This window comes from Silurus meridionalis, chromosome 12 (assembly GCF_014805685.1).
Source record: "Silurus meridionalis isolate SWU-2019-XX chromosome 12, ASM1480568v1, whole genome shotgun sequence".
Lineage (NCBI taxonomy): Eukaryota > Metazoa > Chordata > Actinopteri > Siluriformes > Siluridae > Silurus > Silurus meridionalis.
In genome coordinates, this window is record NC_060895.1 from 15,954,523 (window position 1) to 15,972,729 (window position 18,207).

General features: G+C 35.7%; 1 protein-coding gene across 2 annotated transcripts; it reads right to left on the minus strand.

Annotated features, from left to right (window-relative positions):
* Positions 1–341: 341 nt before the first annotated feature.
* Positions 342–17,811, minus strand: tnfrsf19 (tumor necrosis factor receptor superfamily, member 19). 2 transcript variants are annotated; one of them, XM_046862620.1, is made up of 10 exons: positions 17,336–17,811; positions 16,787–16,871; positions 16,349–16,459; positions 9,894–10,072; positions 9,037–9,122; positions 3,951–4,112; positions 2,776–2,901; positions 2,518–2,620; positions 1,872–2,155; positions 342–953 (listed from the first exon to the last, which is right to left on the minus strand). In XM_046862620.1, the coding sequence occupies exons 2-10, from the start codon at positions 16,850–16,852 to the stop codon at positions 949–951; spliced, it is 1,122 nt and encodes a 373-aa protein (XP_046718576.1). In that variant the 5' UTR covers positions 16,853–16,871; positions 17,336–17,811; the 3' UTR covers positions 342–948. The 2 variants fall into 2 exon arrangements, with proteins under 2 accessions (XP_046718576.1, XP_046718575.1); XM_046862619.1 differs by having other exon boundaries at positions 2,518–2,623; positions 17,336–17,809.
* Between the last annotated feature and the right edge of the window lie 396 nt (positions 17,812–18,207).

Here is an 18,207-nt window from a genome sequence, read left to right on the forward strand (position 1 = left end):
GCCCCAAACATGTGATCACAAATTACCTGCTAGCTTTGTTTTTTTTTTTTCCGCTCCTCTACAAAGCGCCTGTGGAATGTTGGCTATATTCCTCCAAATTGTCTTGATGGTTAAGAAGCACCCATTAAATTACAGATTTTTTTTTTTTTTAATGGAACGTTCCTGTTGCGAATGTACTGGGGATTTCCATCAAATTCTCGAGACTCACTGAGATGAAAACTGCTGTTGATACAGACTGAACCCAACACCATTAAACTACAGAGCGTCCCATTTTTGTACTGAATTATGGTTGTATGTTGTAATTGAAGTAGATTTCCATATATGTATCACTCTTGTTCTAATTCAGTGACATTTGTTTATTTATTTACAAATACAAAGAGAAATAAAATTCATGTTCAACGAAAAGTGCTCAACCATGACTATGAAATTGTGGCTGACTACTGACTATCTACATTAAAAAATATTATTCTATAAAACAAAATATCTACAAAGGGGGGAAAAAGAAAAACAATGAAATGGTACAAACGTACATGTTCAGATTTTTAGGTAATGCACATTCAAAATATTTTCAATCACAAAGTTGTTTTCTCTATACTTCTCTTCATTTCAGAGTCAAAGTCTTGTGTGCAAAGGAAATAAAATCTTAACAGGTCACTTGGAATGCAGTGTGGCATTGCACAAAGCTTTTTTTTGTTGTCTGGGTTCCTCAGTCTATTTCTTCAGTCTGTTTGGGGTTTTTTCTGGGTCATGTTTATGTACAGCGTCTGGTCTGATTCAGACTGGATAGCCATGGGCCACAGGCTGCTGGAAAGATAGAGCACATCACCTGGATTTCAGGATGTGTACGTGTGTGTGGCCTCGTATAATCTGAGCTGGCATCTTCCTCAGTGCCTCCTTTTTACATCCAGAATAGTTCTTAGGGATTAATGTGAGCTAGATAAAGCCAGGTCATCCTACAGAAGAGCAGACATTAATGAAAAAGAATTATTGCGTTAGGGAAAAAACATTTTGTTAATGGATATTACTGCTTTTCATTTACACAAATGTACAGCAAACTACACTTAAACAAATGTGTTAGCCAACTGTTCAAGCTTACAATTTTTTTATCCAATAAATTAAAAAACTTATGTATTATGAAAGCTGGTAATGAAAGATGATGTTTTTCCACAGCAAGATGTTTAACATTAAATTAACATTTGTTCCTTGTTTCTATTTTTATCTTTTTTTGGTTTTTTGTTTGTTTGTTTTCTGGTCTGTTAAAACCCCAAATGTACTTTAAAAGCTTCCAGACAGAGTGGGGTTTTGAACACTATCTTGTGCTCTTAACTCCAAAAGATCTATTTGTCTAGTGTTTTTCTTTCTCTCTCACGCTGCCATTGTGCAGTTTTCCTCTGACAAGAATGTTCACATTTCACAGCAGTTTTTCATAAGACAGTGCTACAATAGCAATAGCTGATAGATAATAGTACATTTTTTTTTACGTCTTAAACAGTAAAATGTTCCAGTCTTTTCCAGACAACTTCAGCCTATATGCTGCCAAAAGCTGATATTTAATTCGACGTTATATGGACCAACTTAGGCACAACAGCATCTATGTAGTAATGTTCAGAAATAATATGAACTATCTGTTTCTGACGGATTAATAATAGTTGTTTGCAAATAGGAAAGCCAGTCTAAAATTGTCTGTGGAGACATAATATACAATGTATCGTGTATATTTTGAATTTGTATAATAAATTAGGTGCAGAATAAAGTGAAATAAATATATAATTTCTTTTTCTCATTTTGGAAAAGAAGCCTGTTTTATCAAAAGGGTAGTCTGGCTGGAGCTTTGCTACTTCAAATCATCAGCACGCCTGTGGACCAATTACCTTCAACTATAGACAGATGTTCTGCCAAACTGCTGGCATCCTGTAAAATCTCTGAAGAGAGCTTAGGGCAGACCAAAGATGACTCATGCTGCTGTTTCCCGCTCACATTTTCCTCCTCATCTTCCTCAGAGAAAGAGTTGCTGCTGTTTGTGGGCTGTGGCCTGAGGTGAGTCCTGTATTCATTGTTCTCCATGAGTGGTAATTCCTCAGAAAATTCCACAGGAAGAGGTTCGGTAGCTTGTTCCAAATCACACTGGCTGTTCCACGCTGACTGCCGTACAAGTCTGGGGATGAAAATAAAAAATAAAGGAAGTGTAAGAAAATGTGATATTTGATGGGAAAATAAAGTAAAGAAAAATAAGATGTAGGACAAAAATCTTGACCCTTAAAAATTGTGGGTGATTCCACACCTGCAGTGCCTTTTAATTCTTTTAAATGTTGCAAATTAAAACTATAAAAAGCATTTTTTCTTAATTTCTTTATTTATATAATTTTGGTAACAGGATCACCTCATGTAGTCATACCAATATGATCTATGGAATCTATATACTGTAAACCAGCAAAAAAACACTGGAAAAAAAAAAGTGAATGAAATAATCTAACAGGCTTTCTGGATCCTCTACAGCTTGTTCTTTTAAACTCATACCTATCATTCAGACTGCTTTGTGACTGAAAGGGACTGTTGTCTTGGCCCAGTCTCTGGCTGCATCTGTCCTCACGGCACAATGAGTTAAGCAGGTGCACATGGCCTGCTAATTAACACAAATATCATATTATAAAATGAGACTGCAATTTAACAGCCATGCAAAATCAAGTATGACGCACAAAGCCCCATACAAGCAAAGAATATATTCACTACTCGTTTTTTAATTTTGTGGTAATTGAGAACATCGGGACAACTCACCACATGTTTGCTCAGGGATGTGCTGACAGTAGCAGCAGGGCTGCTGGGAAAAGTCCAGAACTTGTTGCTGATCCAAATAGGATAGCTCAGCTCCAATAAAGGAACCATCCTGAGATCTGAGTGATGCTGTCAAATGTAATTAAAGTTATTCCAATTGTAAGTTTACCGAACAAATGTCTTGAAATGATACGCTGTATTTCACCTCTGTATTTGGTTATAGTACTTATTAATACTATAGATACTATAGACACACACTTACTGCTGTAGGAGTGGGAGACAAATAACATTTTCCAAAAAGAATAACAATTATATATGAATAATAGTTTCTATGTAAGCTGACATACATATTACAGGGCTTAAATAGCACAAATATAGATTTTTTCTTTTTCTTTTTACAGCTTTGTAAATGCAAAAATGCAAGCGTTATGTCTAACATTTTCTCTGGCCATTTAAAACCTTATCCGAATCTTTCAACACAGAAGTGGGCAGTAACAGCTGCACCAACAGCTTTATTGCCTTGATTATGTACAGCTTATAACATCTGTAATGACAGACTATCTTGCAAATAATAATAATATTAATGAATAATATATTTTTATTAATGACACATGAGAATCATGCCTATGACGATATAGATTTTAAAAATGTGTGTATATGGACCCAGGGGAAAAAAGAACAACCGCAAAAAACGCAGAGAATTTTATATTAAAAAAACTCAACTCTTCATTGTACTCTTCCTTCAACTCCTCATCATTAAACAAACTCTTCATTGTAAATAAATATATCTTGAATATAAATAAATGTATATAGTTTTTATTGCCTTTTATAAAAGTACAATAAATAAAAAAGGATATAATTAAACATTTCTGGATATTCTTTCATTTCCAGCTTGTAGGTTTCTTATGACAGTATATTGGCAGATCATGTTGCTTTTTTATAGAAATCAATACTTGAAATAAGCAAAATTAGGTGCCTATATATAATTTGACTATATGATTGACTATATATATTTTTTACTATATTCAAGATATTTACAGTTCCATTTGCCAAGAAGACATTTTTTGTAGCGTGAATAATAAATCTCACTTCCTTCTATAGAATTGTCCAACATGTCTATACTTTAGAAATGCATTCCAGGGGGGAAAAAAGTGTGTTGTCCGTTTCTTTTTAATTACCAGGCTTTTTCTCCAGGAGCTGCCTCTTGCAGTAGATGACACAAAGGATGAAAAGAGCAAACAGGACAGTGGCCAGAGCACTGCAGATGACTGCAGCTAGTGCCATGTCTCTGGGGCTGGTCACTGTGGAGGGGATGGGCACCAGATTCACACGCCCACCACCTGAGAAGCATTAAAAACACAGACGAAAAAAAAGTATAAATACAGAACTGATCCTGGAGTTTCGAGATCAGTTGTACAAGGTGAGAGAAATAACACTTGCAGTGAGCTTTAAATATGACACCTGTCTGCTATGTTCCATGGGTGAATACAATATGTTAAACAACATTTTTTTGGAGTTTTATGGGTCTTAGAGGAAAACCTTTATAAAATAATTTCCATTATGGTGTCATTTTAAATTACAAAGTATTTTGCTGTTGTATTACTTCAAGTCTTTAGCTATTATATATCTATTCCACCGATTATATCTAAGACACTTCTAATGTCACTGCTCATGATTCATACTTCTCAAGATTCTGACTATGGCTATAAATATTCTAGTTCAAAGTAAAGATGCCTTCGAGCTCAAGAGGAGTTGGGGGTGTACATTCTTAGTCTGAGATGAGTGTTCACCCCTAACCCCAGGGCAGTCGGGCCTTTACTTGCCAGTCTGATGACTCCGTTATTAAGCATCTGCTCAGACAGAGACAAAGGGAATGTACGCAGTACATTAAAAAAACATCTGCTACTTGTTATTCACTCCCACCATGCCATCACATATTAGAACTCTGCCTTCTGCAAAACCATACGCCTCATCACTCTGAGCAAAACTGGGGAAAAACCCATCTAAATTACATGAATACATTTGTGTCTAGAATTCAGCCAAACAAGACTAGTTAAAGCAAGGTCACGATGTTTAACTGACAGCATAATTTTCCTGTCACATGCCCTAGAAAAATGCACAGACTTCTCTGAAGACATTTTGACCAAAAAAATGAACATCTCTCAGTAAAATATTTATGGTGTCAGAAGGCCTAGTATATCATATAAGACATGCTTGATCTAAAATGAGATATTTCTAACAATATGATTAATATGTTTAATTCTCAAAAAGCAGTGAACTCTGCCCTTCTTATCAAGGTTTATATATTGTTTTGTCTCTGTAAAGGCCATGACCAATCTGCACATTGTCTATTCTAACCCAATAAACCGCTGCTTGTTACTCTGGCTGTTGCACACCTGCAGCATAAGAAATTATCTTTTCATCTTCTTCTCCCCCCCCATACAAGCTTTGAAATCTTGTTAATATTTTAGAATGATTAGTTTGTATTTCTCTTCATAACATAGACTCCTTTCATGTGGTGGTTCCATCATTTTGTCCACCTTTAGTGTTTCAAAGCATTAACCATGCATTTGATAGAGAAAGATAAAGTCCTTTGAAGCGCCTTTGTGTGAAAGTATGGTCAGTATCTAATGAGGTTAAATATTAACCAATTATTTATTTAAGGGAATTTCAATGGATGCACACAACCATTCTTTATTTGCTTTTGAACACATTAATCACAGAGTAAATTTGGGCTTGGCCTGTTTGCAAATTCAAACACTTTTAACACAATACTATAAACAATACACGATCTGTTCATAAGTAGTATGAGGTAGAAAATTAGTTCAAAGAACCAAAAAAAAAAGAAAAAAAAGGACAAAATCGTAGTCAATACAAAAAAGTTAATACTCTAAAAGCAAAATGAATAAAATGTATTTTATATCCAAAAGACATTGAATGTATAATAGTCCTCAGATGTTCATTTAAAGGATGTATGTTAGATAAATAATAAAGTGTGCATCCTTTCTCAGTGTTATTTTAATATAATAAAAAAATGTTTGCTTTTATAACAGACTCTAAAGCTCTGGACAGGACGTCTTGCTACAGGAAACACACACATTTCCATTCTAACATGAATTGTTGTTTTTTTTAACATGTGACCTCCGATAACTTTTCATGTTGAAAATGCAAAGAAGAAGAAGAAGATAATAAAAATGCAAATACTTTTATTTATATTTCTCTGTATTAATGAAATTAAATTAACTATCTTATAATAGCTGTCAATACATGCCTTTTTTTTATTATGCAAGCTACATATACTATATGTACAAACGTATTTGGACACCTGACTTAGCACACAATTGTAAAGGATGCCTTTACTTGAACAAGAAGACCCTAACTTGTTCTGGAATGACAATGCCCCTGTGCACAAAGCCAGCTCTATATAAACCACACTCTATATCTAGTGGATTTTCCAGGAAAAGTGTCAGATATTATTACAGCAAATGGGGACTAAATGTGAAATGGGATGTTTAAAAAGCACATGTGAATGCTATGGTTAGTTGTCCACAAACTTTGTTCATATAGTGTTATTCATACTTCTAAATAATCTGCTCTTAATATGAATGTGAAACCATATCAATACAACACTGACAGAATGCACAAACAGTAAAAAGTACGATAAGTAAAATAATGATGCGGGAAAAAGGACGAAAAAAAAAGCCACTTAGATATGACCAGGAACATATGACGAAAATGAGAGGATACTGAAAGGTTTTGTTCATTTAAAGACATTGGAAATCTTTGTCTATTAGGAAAATGTTTGCCTATTAAACCAGCTTTAAAATGACAGACTTAAGTCCCTGTATGTCTCTGTGCCAGAAAATGTACCCCACAGATGTTGTGCTTCCCACAGATGTCTCTCTCTCTCTCTTTCTCTCTTTCTCATTCTCAAGCTACCTTTACCCCTGTTTCTCTCTCTCTCTCTCTCTCTCTCTCTCTCTCTTACTCTCTCTCTCTGCCTCCTTCTCACTCTTCAAAACCAAACCTCTCCCAGTGTTATCAGCTCCCACACAGCTGCAGCAAACAGACAAAGGCTGGCCCATTGAAGAGATCTCACCTGCTGATCTTATCAGCTGGCCTCAATGCCAATAGACTACTCCTTTTGATATGTGCGCTGCGCTTGTTGACTTTGGAGAATGCCAAACTCATGCACATGAACTTGAGGTTGACAACGCGGACAATTGCTGGCCAAGCAGTGGAAGATGAATATAACACTTCACTCTAAATATTAATAGCCAACCATCTCTGGTCCATTAATTGCATAACATACACATATTTTATCTCACGTTTGTATACATCGACACATGTGAGCATTCTATACTGTGTATTCAGTCTACAGCATTAGTATTTTACCATTATTTCATGTCAAATATTCAATGGACAAGAGAAAAAGTATAAGCATAAAGCATAACATTTCGAAGCATAAAGGTTTTCTTTTTTTAAATACATTTTAAATACGCCAAGAACATAGAATTTGAACAACCAGAAAAAAGAAGCATAATGTTTCCCAGTCCAAAAGAACATTGTTGTACATTGTAATGGTTTCCTTGCTTCCAGCTATCAAGGCCTTTGTGAACTAAATCAGGTGTGTTCAAGCATGAAAAACAAATCTAAACACAAATCACTTCTCTAAACCATATTCCAAAGGTATTAAATCATATCTACGGAAAAATCTTTAGAACATAATAATCTCCATGACAGGTGATGCCTATTTTCATTACTGTTACCTTTTATCAACTTAAACGCTGGTCTCATGTGACTACTTAATCTGGTGTAACATTGGTTCATATGGCTAGACAGGACAGCTGGAGAAGAGCCTTGCCAAATATTTAGAGTTCTCTCATGACAAGAAGAGACAACAGCAGATGCAATACATTTAAGCAGCCAGAAGAATCCATAAAATGTCTCTCTGTTTTCCTCCCCCTGTTCCTGAGACGGAGAGATTGGAGTGGGTTCAGATTTATGGACTTCTCTAAAAACAGGCCTATGTACACAGCTGTGTTCTAGCCCCAGGCCTGCATGCTGTGATTAAAGTAATCTGGTCTTTACGTTTTCAACTCTTTTCGTCAGATATCAGGGCTAAAAAGTGAAGAGGTTGGGCTGTACAGGTTTTGCAGGGAGAGCCGAGATATTTTATTTTTGGCTAGGGGAAACATGGGAGTCTCTGGAATCTTGCATGTGTGAAGACAAATTCTCTCACAAATGCGTATCTGGTTCCTTGACTACATTTTTCTATCAACCTCTGTCAACACAATGGGGAGTTATAAGGTGTTGTAAGAAATAGCTTACACAAGTTCATTACCAAGAGCACTGCGGTTTTTCCCTATGCATCTGACAGAGTCATGCTAAACCTGGCTCAAATTCACTCTCTCTCACACAGCCAAAATCTTCACAAGAAGCAGCTGCTTACTTCGGAGCCTTCAGGAAATCACACTCGATTATGAGGACATAGCATGAAACTCCTGTATGCCTAGCAACGAAGGACATTAATTCCACACTGTAACTGAGTTATGGTTGCAATGAGACTCATTAATGTTGCTGAATTATACTCTAGAGAATGAATAAATACTTTTACTGTGTAATCACATATTTTGTTTTTATATGACTGATAGGTTTCCTCTTAAAATGTATGCCTGACTGCCTACGAAACTAGCTAGCACACACAGCTATCCAATATCAGCACTTTTGCTAATTGAGAAGACGTTCACAAAACATCGGATCACAGTTAATGTATAAAAGCTTTTAATAATAATATGTCTTAAGCTAGTGTTTGTAGTGAGTCATCTGTTGCTTATCACATGATGAGAATGTTGAGAATAAATAATATCTAACAAAACACTATGGTTTCATTTCAATTACTGATTCACATTATTCTCTATGATGGCTCAAAAGAATAGATGACAAAAAAAAGCAACATAGCAAATATAGTTACTGAGACTCTTTTTACATGTAAAATTTGATTTCAAGAATTCAAAGGCACAGTGATTTGAAACCTAAATAATTTATGAAGAAAATTTTCTAAGCATTTCTAGGTTGTAAAAGTTTCCTTGGCAAGCCAAAAATAGTGACTGAGCAGATGATATAAAAATGTTCCATTTTCCGCGATAGTTTATGTTTCAGGACAATGGAGCAATTATTTGTGCAGATGGGACATTTTATGAAAATATCATCCTTAGAGATCAACTGGGAGATTTATAAATCAAGTTCTATGAGAGTACTTACAATGTGTCTCATAAGGCGGTGGTGGATCTCCACATGGGATACACTCCATGTCTTGAAATCCACTTAGCTTTGTTTTCCTGTAAAACCTGCAGTGTGTAGAACAGGAGTGAAGGAGTTAAATAAACATTGCTACAGACAGACAGACAGACAGACAGACAGACAGACAGACAGACAGACAGACAGACAGACAGATAGATAGATAGATAGATAGATAGATAGATAGATAGATAGATAGATAGATAGATAGATAGATAAATAGATAAATAAGTAAAAAATCTTCCTCGCAGTTCCTCCTAAATTGTAACTAACTGGATGTGAAATGGGATATAATTAGTGGTAAGTAATAAAGTGACAAGAATCAACTGGAAGTCTAGTGTGACAAGAAATATTTGTACCATTATAAAATACTTTGTAAAAAGTCTAACATGTTTTAGCATTGGCTGCATGTCTGGGCAATTCCGTACTCTAATATCTAATGTCTGACCTTAACTTTAACCTCAGAAGGCTTTATATGCTTCACTAAAGCTAGAGGGTGGGTTCTTGACCTCAAAGAGCTTCTTAGAATTTTTTTAAGAAGGCCCGATCACTTATACGACCACACAGTGCATTGTGGAGCAATTACTTTTGGGGAGAACAATACATTTACATGATTCCTTTAATATATGTGGCAGGGGGAATTCCCAGTGAGCACAAAAATGTGGGGACATCTTTGCCTATGGGTTAATGAAATGGTTAGAACTGGATCAAAGGTTTTTAATGCATCTTTATGAAGACACAGAAAAGATGACTGCCCTTGAGATCCAGCCAAGCATTAAAAATGTCAAATCAGGGCAGACTACCAATTAAGGAAGACTCACCCAGGCAGGCATTCACCACATACAGCATTGCTGGTGCTGGAGCAGTTGGCTTTCTGGAAGCGTTTTAGATCAGCACAGTCAAGGCAGGGTTTACACTTCTGCGAACTTTGGTCCTCTTTGAAGCGGCTAGCCTTACAGGGCACACAATGGGCATCCTCTCCATAGCCAAAGCCACATTCCTGCAGGGATTAACGGAAGATATCCCACCGGTGAGAGAGTGCAGAGGAGGGAGGAATGGGGGTAAGAGACTACAAAAAGCATCAATGTGGACTAACAAGAGTCGGCAATGAAATAATGATCCCGGTGTGTGTGAGATCTCCAAGCAAACAAAAGCTGTCCTTCTTTTCATACTCCATAGTACACTGGCAATAATCTCCCTGACTCTCTCAGGATCCATGGGCAGCCTTCTGCTCTAGGTCCAATGAAAGACTAGGCATTATAATAAGAAAGGCCCATAGGGATGCCTATTGTTGGTTTATTGTGAGGTCATTGTGTAAGGGTTTTTTCTGTGTGTGACCCTTCTTCATCTAAAGCAAAGTCTTTCTAAGAGGGAGGATTTAATCACTGAAAAGAAGGGAATGGTTGTTTATAGATCAGAGTTGACGTTAGCATGTTTAAGAAAATCTCTGAGACTGATGTCTGATTATTTACTTTTAATGGCAATTTGCCTATAGCTGAAGTATTCCAAGGATTTTTTTATGGATATAAGAGCTATATTTATCAAGGGCCACAGAGGTAGAGTGCAGTTCGAGGATAGATAATGTTTGCTATATATGGAAAAACATGATATCTGGAGAAGCAGTTTTCAAGACACAGATAAAAAAAAACATTCACACTCCCTCAGCTTTAGCAACACAATTGGGGTAAAACAAGTGGATTTAAGAAATTTACTTGTTCTTGTAAACATATTTTTATGCACTCAAGAAACAGGTGTTGAAATACAAGAATAACAAAATGCCACAATAGAGAAAATGTCAACAACAGAATCTTTTAAGCTTGGTCAGTCAGATTTTGAAATCTTTCATCTGGTGTTTCTTTAATTTTGGTCAAGATGTTTTGTGATGAGACAATGTAACCAAACTCTGCTGGCTCTAAAATTTAAACAAATGTCTTATGTGTCTTGTAATCAGACTCAATCCAAACAGTTTGTATCTGTCTTCTTCACAAAAAAAAAATAAAATAACAGTGTTTTCTAAAAGCAAACTGACCAAAATGAGTGTAAGACTTAGTCAGTTAGACAGTTCACAATTGATCATGTACCATAATCATGAGTTAGTTATACTTAAATCTATGGAATAGACAACATGAATGGTTGTAATACGATGACAGATATGATGGAACAAAGCATTTAAGTGGCTACAGTGTGAGAACGGTTAGCTGTTAATATGGCAAAAAATATATATGTTTAACCATGTTTTAACAATATACAATATTAATTACAATATTGGTGTAGAAGTGTCAATTAGCCAAGATAGTGTGGAAAAAGCATATTATGTACAGTGCCTGTAAAAGTAGGAAACACCTAGTCTTTTATAATTATTTTGAGACACTCGCATGTTCCTTTTGTTTTTATTGCAACAACCTGAATAAAAGGCAAAAACACACAAAAATATGACAGTGAAATGTCAGATGACAGAAAAATGACATTTATGGCTTTAACAAAAAAAAAAACGTATGCAGGTTTGTAAGCAGACTGCCCTACATACACTGTCAACGATGGAGGTGGAAGATTTGGGCTGGTTTTGAAGCAGAGAAGGTTGGTGACTTATTCTGGGTGAAAGAAATACTGAACCAACATGGCTACCATTCAACACTTTAACACCATGCAGTTCCCTCTGGAATGTGACTAATTGGAACCGTCTTCACCATACAATAAGAAAAGAATCCAAAGCATATCTCCAAAGTTTGTAAGCATTTTTTTAGAAAGCAAACAAGTCAGCTGGAGTGTTATCTATCATGGGGCCTAAATTCTATTACACTGCTTTGTGATTAATTGGATATATCCAACTAGTGAGAAACACCTTTGACAAGTTTTATAAGAGGCATGGCAACGTATTTCAGCTGAATGTTTGGAGAAACTAACTGCCCAGATGGTAAGAGTGTGTAAAGCTCTTATTTGTGCTAAAGGTGGATTTTTCAATGAAACTAATGTTAAACATCTGTACATTTATATATTTGTTTGATCAAAGTAAATCCTTATACCATTAAATGACCAAAGATTTCCAACGATTTGTTAAATAACCAAATAATCAAACACATGGTGGTGTGAGCAAAGTTAACTTACCACTTAAATACATTTAATTATTTTTTTAACAGCATGCCCTGGAGAGTTTTATTTCTCTTATACCACAGCAATTTGGCAGTGATTTTAATTCACCAATAAAAAGAATGCCATGTTGTGCTTTTTAAACATTTACAGTTTACCTTGTTAAATAGCTTGTGGCATAAATATTTGATCTGTATCAAAACAGTTATGCCACATTAGAGTAGAGTAGATTGCTGTAATTGTCATTTTCAATACTAACTTGCAAGGAAGAAAGTGTCTGATTTATGTCCTTTTATTGTTGTTTTCTTTGCAATGAATATAACCACATCAGGAGAGCCACATATTGTAAAGACTGTATTCATATGAATCATCATTACATGCCTATGGGTTAATTGCTGATAAAGTGATATAGTTTGTATAAGTAGGTATGGCTATTAAAAGTCACTTGGTCTCTGATTCCATAACACTAAATGCTTTTAATGCATTTACAGGAAACTGAACAGTTAATTAAAATCATATTACTGAAAATGACAGTGGTTTCCATGTTTAAGTGGATTTAAATAAGAGAAAAGCAAAAGGGCCTTTGTGGCATGACATCAGTCAGTAGTGTTGTCTAATCCAGCTCCCCTTTCTCCAGTGAGAGTACATTTACAGCCTCACCACCACAGAGTTGCATTACACACACATGCTCATATATCATTAACTTGAAGGTCAGTGTCAAATTGTGGCCTTCTCTCCACCCAGATACTGTTTTCCATTCTGGACACACACAGGCTCTGAATGTGGGCACAGATTCCTGGCTTGTCAGATAGAGTAAACGATGGGAGCTTTGCCCTGAACTCACGCCAGAACACCAGGAATCTGACATTTTTCAGCCTCTGCAGCCATGAAGCCCAATTTGGCCTTCTTGGCATGGAGCGGTCCAACAAAACAAACAGGCAGAGGTGTTAGAGCACAATGGCAGCTGTTGCTGCCTGCCTGTCCTATATAAGGCCCTTCTATTTAATGGGGAATTACAGCTGTACAACTGTGGAACAGGGCAGGAGGGCTGGACAACAAAGACAGAGGAAAGAAAATAAGCATAGCCCAGCTCTGTTTGTCGGCAGAGTGCCATCACTGAGGAGATAACTAGCAGCAGGTCTGGATCCACTCTGGCATGTCTTTTTTAGACCCTTCAAAAAGTATTGAGAAAGGGTTTGGACAGTTTATTGGCCTTCAAAATCAAAAGTTATGTGAAGGAATCTAGATATGGGACATTTGGCTAATTGTTAATTAGTAAATAATAGATACATTCCATAAAAACCAATATCATTTCATTCAAGTTGTTATGAATAGAAATGTTGACCAGATAGCTAAAAAAAACAAATAAATTAATTCATATAAACTTATATATATATATATATATATATACAGGCTTTTAGCTGGAACACATTTCTGTTGTATCTTGACATTTAGCATGTGTTTATATATATATATATATATATATATATATATATATATATATATATATATATATATATATTTATATATATATATATATACGTATATATATATATATATATATATATATATATATATATATATATATATGTATATATATAAACACATGCTAAATGTCAAGATACAACAGAAATGTGTTCCAGCTAAAAGCCTGTTTCACATACAGCAACACCTATCAACTTAGAACAGCCTTAGCATTCTCGAAATCAGCACTCACAATATACCATTCTGCTCCTATCTCGACATCTGATTTTAGCGATGTCAGGCAAAAAACAGAAAAGTAGGGCAATTGAAGTGAAAACTGGGTGAAGCATGAGCATGTTCAGACACACCAGTGTTTAAATGGCTTTTATTCAGGCCCTGGAGAATTCTCCAACTCCCTCAATTACTGAAAAACCTGTCAATTTACATGCCTTCTCAAAGAGCTTGAGGGTGAACTTTGATCGAGTCGCAAAGCTTTTTCTTTATTGCTTTAATTTTGATCTTAATCTGTCATAATGAGACACAATGATGTGTGAATTAAAGTAGAGCTGTGCTTTTAAATGGTTTTCTCTGGTGAATCTTTCGATTAGATGATTATAAGAACAGTGGTGCAAGAGAAATTCAAAAAGATGCAGCAATGAAATTTGATTATGAAAGATGTGATGATGTAACAGTTCTGATCAGAACATCTGTAGGACTTTGATGAACTACAGGTGGAATGTAAGTTCTTCCAAAGTTTATTCTATTTAGAAAAACAGGGTTATTTGTATACTTGAGGATAAGAAACATATACTCTTGTAAAGTTCTTTATAGGACATTTAAGTGTCCCCCATAAGGGTAAAACAATCTGGGAATCAGTATATAATCCAAATTATTATTATTATTATTATTATTATTATTATTATTATTATGACTGATAAAACATATCTACAATGATCATTTATTTTTCTATTTCATCATGTCTTATAGTGTTTATTCATCATATGCCACACACATCTGGTTATACTAAAATGCTCCATTTATTAAAGCATGAATCACTGTACATTTTGATCTGTTTACAATTACATTTATTGCCGAGGAAAACAGGTTCCTGTTATCATGTATGTGACAGCTACCAAAAGCAGACATTCCCTTACCAGCCTGACTTTTTTTTTTTACCCTTTTGAAGTTAATTAGAGAAGAAAAATGCAGCTTTACCATGAAACTACAAATCCCACTGTCCTGAATACTTTGCAGTGCCTAAAAAAAAAGTGAGGGCATGGCTTTACCTCTGACTTACAAAGTGCTGACATTGGAGGCTCCATCTAATGCCACATTGTTTAAATCTGTTTATGTGGAAAGTTTGCTTCAACAAGTCTTTACATAAATCCCTCTGTAGGTTTTTACTATAGAATCATTAACATATAAATTAGACACATTATTATGAACTTATGTGAACTTATGACTTGCAGCTAAAATGACTGCCTTGTTTAGAAGATGAACACCTCAGGATTACGAAATCAACAGAACTGTGGTTGAACTTACAATATCATTATGTAAAGGAAGTAGAAAGCTTGCATGGGGGAAAAAAAAAAGTATTCTTTTATCTTTAATAACTGCTGATAATGGTAATAGTGGACCCAGCACCTATCTGAGAGACACACCCTGACTAACGCACGCAAGTCCATTACAGGACTTATCAAATTAGCATAGCTAAGCCACCTCCTGGCACACTTTTTAAATTTATGAGGAAGCTAGCAAACCCAGAGGAAACCCACACACAGGGTGAACATTTACAGAAACTTCACAAAAACCTTGTGTTGCCCAGGAGAAAAAACACATTTGGTTGAAAGAATATATAAAGAAGCAAAAGAATAAAGCTAATTTTATAGAAGAGTTAATATTGACAACACATTTGTATCTTTATATTAAGATGCTTCCGTCACTTTACTTATCTGCAAACCCTGCAGGTATTCCAGTAAAACAATTCATTTAACTTGGCGCTATAATGTATAGCTACAAGCTGACCACAGTTTAAAGTACACATTTGTACACTAAATGTCAATCTCATGTCCTTTAGCTAATGTTTAAAGCTTATGCTTTAACACATCAGAAAACAGTAGTTTTTAATATAAAAGGCATTTAAAAAAATTAATAAAAGAGAATCGAGTGAGACCCAGGCGTATGGGTGTAACTGTAAAAGCAGGTCCAACACATGTTTTATCTTCTCTCTCTTCAAAGAGGAAGCAGTAAATAATTGAGTAGGACACACTATTCAAAGCATTGATATCCCCTCTCTAAAGCAATATTTTTTCTATTGGCCTATTACATAACTGACTCTTTTACAATAGCTTCTGAAACTTCATAAACCTCAAGACATCAATTTGGTGAATTTGTCTCTTTTTATGACCACTGTGCTTCTGTGGCTCCAGGACCACACAAAGCTTACACTTATTTCAGACATTTTCCCAAATTTTTTTTTAAGTATTTTGTTGTAAATTATCCATAAAGGGTCAAATGTGATTTGACAATTATCTGAAGAAAATCTTTAGTTGTTGTACATTTAAAAACTCTGTCCATTCCTATGTCTTAGTCAACAGACTGTGATTGTTTAATCCAAAAGTAATTTGAAACGCATCCAACAAGCAAATAAACGATTTCAACATATAACACGGTGTTAGCATCATGACATGATCCAGGACAAAAAACAGAGCAAAACACACCAAACCTTTGATAGTTCTTGTCCGGCGTCACACTGCCTGCAGGCAAAGCAGTTCCCGAACTGATCCTTGTATTCCTGCTCCCTGCATGCTCTTCTTTCCTCTGCCATTATAGCAACCTGAGATGGAAATAAACACGATCTCCCATGGTTAAAAATTCCAACACTTCAACACAGCATATAAAAGCCATTATATGGATCATTTTCATGCTGAGCTAAATCCTAGAGGAATAACCTCATGACTCCTGCATCCTGAGTAGCCATCAAATACGTGCTGTTAACACACACAACCAAAAATGAATCCATATTGTATTCAAATCTCCAAAACCCACAGCCGATTTCAGGAATTTGATTTATGTTTATTAACTTCACATGTATGTTAAAGGTTTTATTCACTAGTTAGCTGCAGTGTACGTCAGGGTGTCTAAGTTTTGGTGTGAAACGTACTAGTAATAAGTGCAGGAAAAGTATCTTCAGAAGAGGAAAGCGCCTGAGTCCTGATGCCAGAGTCATGCTGAAGTTCTCATGTACACTGTGAAATAAAAGTCATTAGAATTAGGCATGAACACAACTCCAATATGTAACCAAATGAATGTAAGGCACATGAAAGCAGAACATTAATAGCCTAAATATATATTTTTTTTATTGTGCAAAATATGCATAATATTTGTTTGCATTAATAAAAATAATTTTCAGAAAGGTCCAACTGTATGAAAATTTCCTTATTTCAGGTTACAAAAAAATGTGAAAAAAAATTGTTTAGATACAATATAGGTCTACTGTAAAATGGAAAAAACGTTTTTCTGAATTATAAGATTTTTTTAGATGACTTGCTTTTGGACTGAACAAACTCGTGCCGACTTTTATAGACTACTTGTGACTTCATATATTTAATCACTAGATCGGAAAGTGTTAAGTTTGTAGTTTCATTGTACACATTTTACATCATTCTGCATAAATGCATGAATGGATTAATGTTCTGCAGAATTCTCTTACCACAAGTAACAGTCTCTGATAGTTCAGGTCTTGAATCAGTAGTGTAATCCAGGAGTTTTCAGTATCTTCATCCGCTCATTTCTCGGCGGCTTCTTTCTTCCCCAGCAGGTTGTGTGTGTGTGTGTGTGTGTGTGTGTGTGTGTGTGTGTGTGCGACGCAAACACGAGCTCCGTGTTCACATCAAAGACAGCGTGCCTGCGATCACACAGACCCTTGTAATCTGATCTGTGATCAGCGCGCGCATCAAAGCTTTCAGCAGATCGCGGAGGACAAACGTGCGCTTCACGTTCAGCTCAGTTATGCACCTTCTCCCCCGAGTCCAAACCCTCCAAACAGAAAAATAATATTTTACGAGTGTGCTTCCTATAAGATCCGGGATCGTCCCAAGTGTTCGTGCGCTCAAAAAAAATGAGTGCGCGGTGTTCGACGGACGGACGGCCCAAGCGATGATGCGCCTCTGAAATCCTCGCTCATCGGCGCGCTCGACGCGCCGCGTGACGTCACCAGGGAACCCTGCGATTGGCTGGCCAGGTTCTTTCACAGGAAAACTTTGATGTGCAACAAGTCCATAACAGCGCTGACTACAGCCTTATGTGCAGGATCGTTAGCTCTTCCACTGTTCTTAATGCAATAACTACAACAATTAAATTGTAGTTAAAAATTAAAATGTCCACTAATTAAAATAAAATATAATGATTTTCTATGATTGCAGAAATTGTACTGGAGTGTGATATGAGTTGAGGAAAAAAGGGGAAATTTGGGTAGGCAGGGAATATGGCCACTTCTCTGATGCATCTATCATTAATATAGTTTTATGTGACACAAATTGAAGAAAATATTGTATACTAATAATACAAGTGTAAACAATAGAT

Bases quoted from the DNA above. Each gene is read 5' to 3' on its own strand.
- tnfrsf19 (XM_046862619.1), bottom strand. From the start codon at position 16,852: ATGACTCTGGCATCAGGACTCAGGCGCTTTCCTCTTCTGAAGATACTT. The intron at 10,073-16,348 runs GTTTGGTGTGTT...TAATCCCTGCAG, and splicing joins CCGGACAAGAACTATCAAAG to GAATGTGGCTTTGGCTATGG. The intron at 2,156-2,517 runs GTATGAGTTTAA...TTTCATCCCCAG, and splicing joins CAAAGCAGTCTGAATGATAG to ACTTGTACGGCAGTCAGCGT.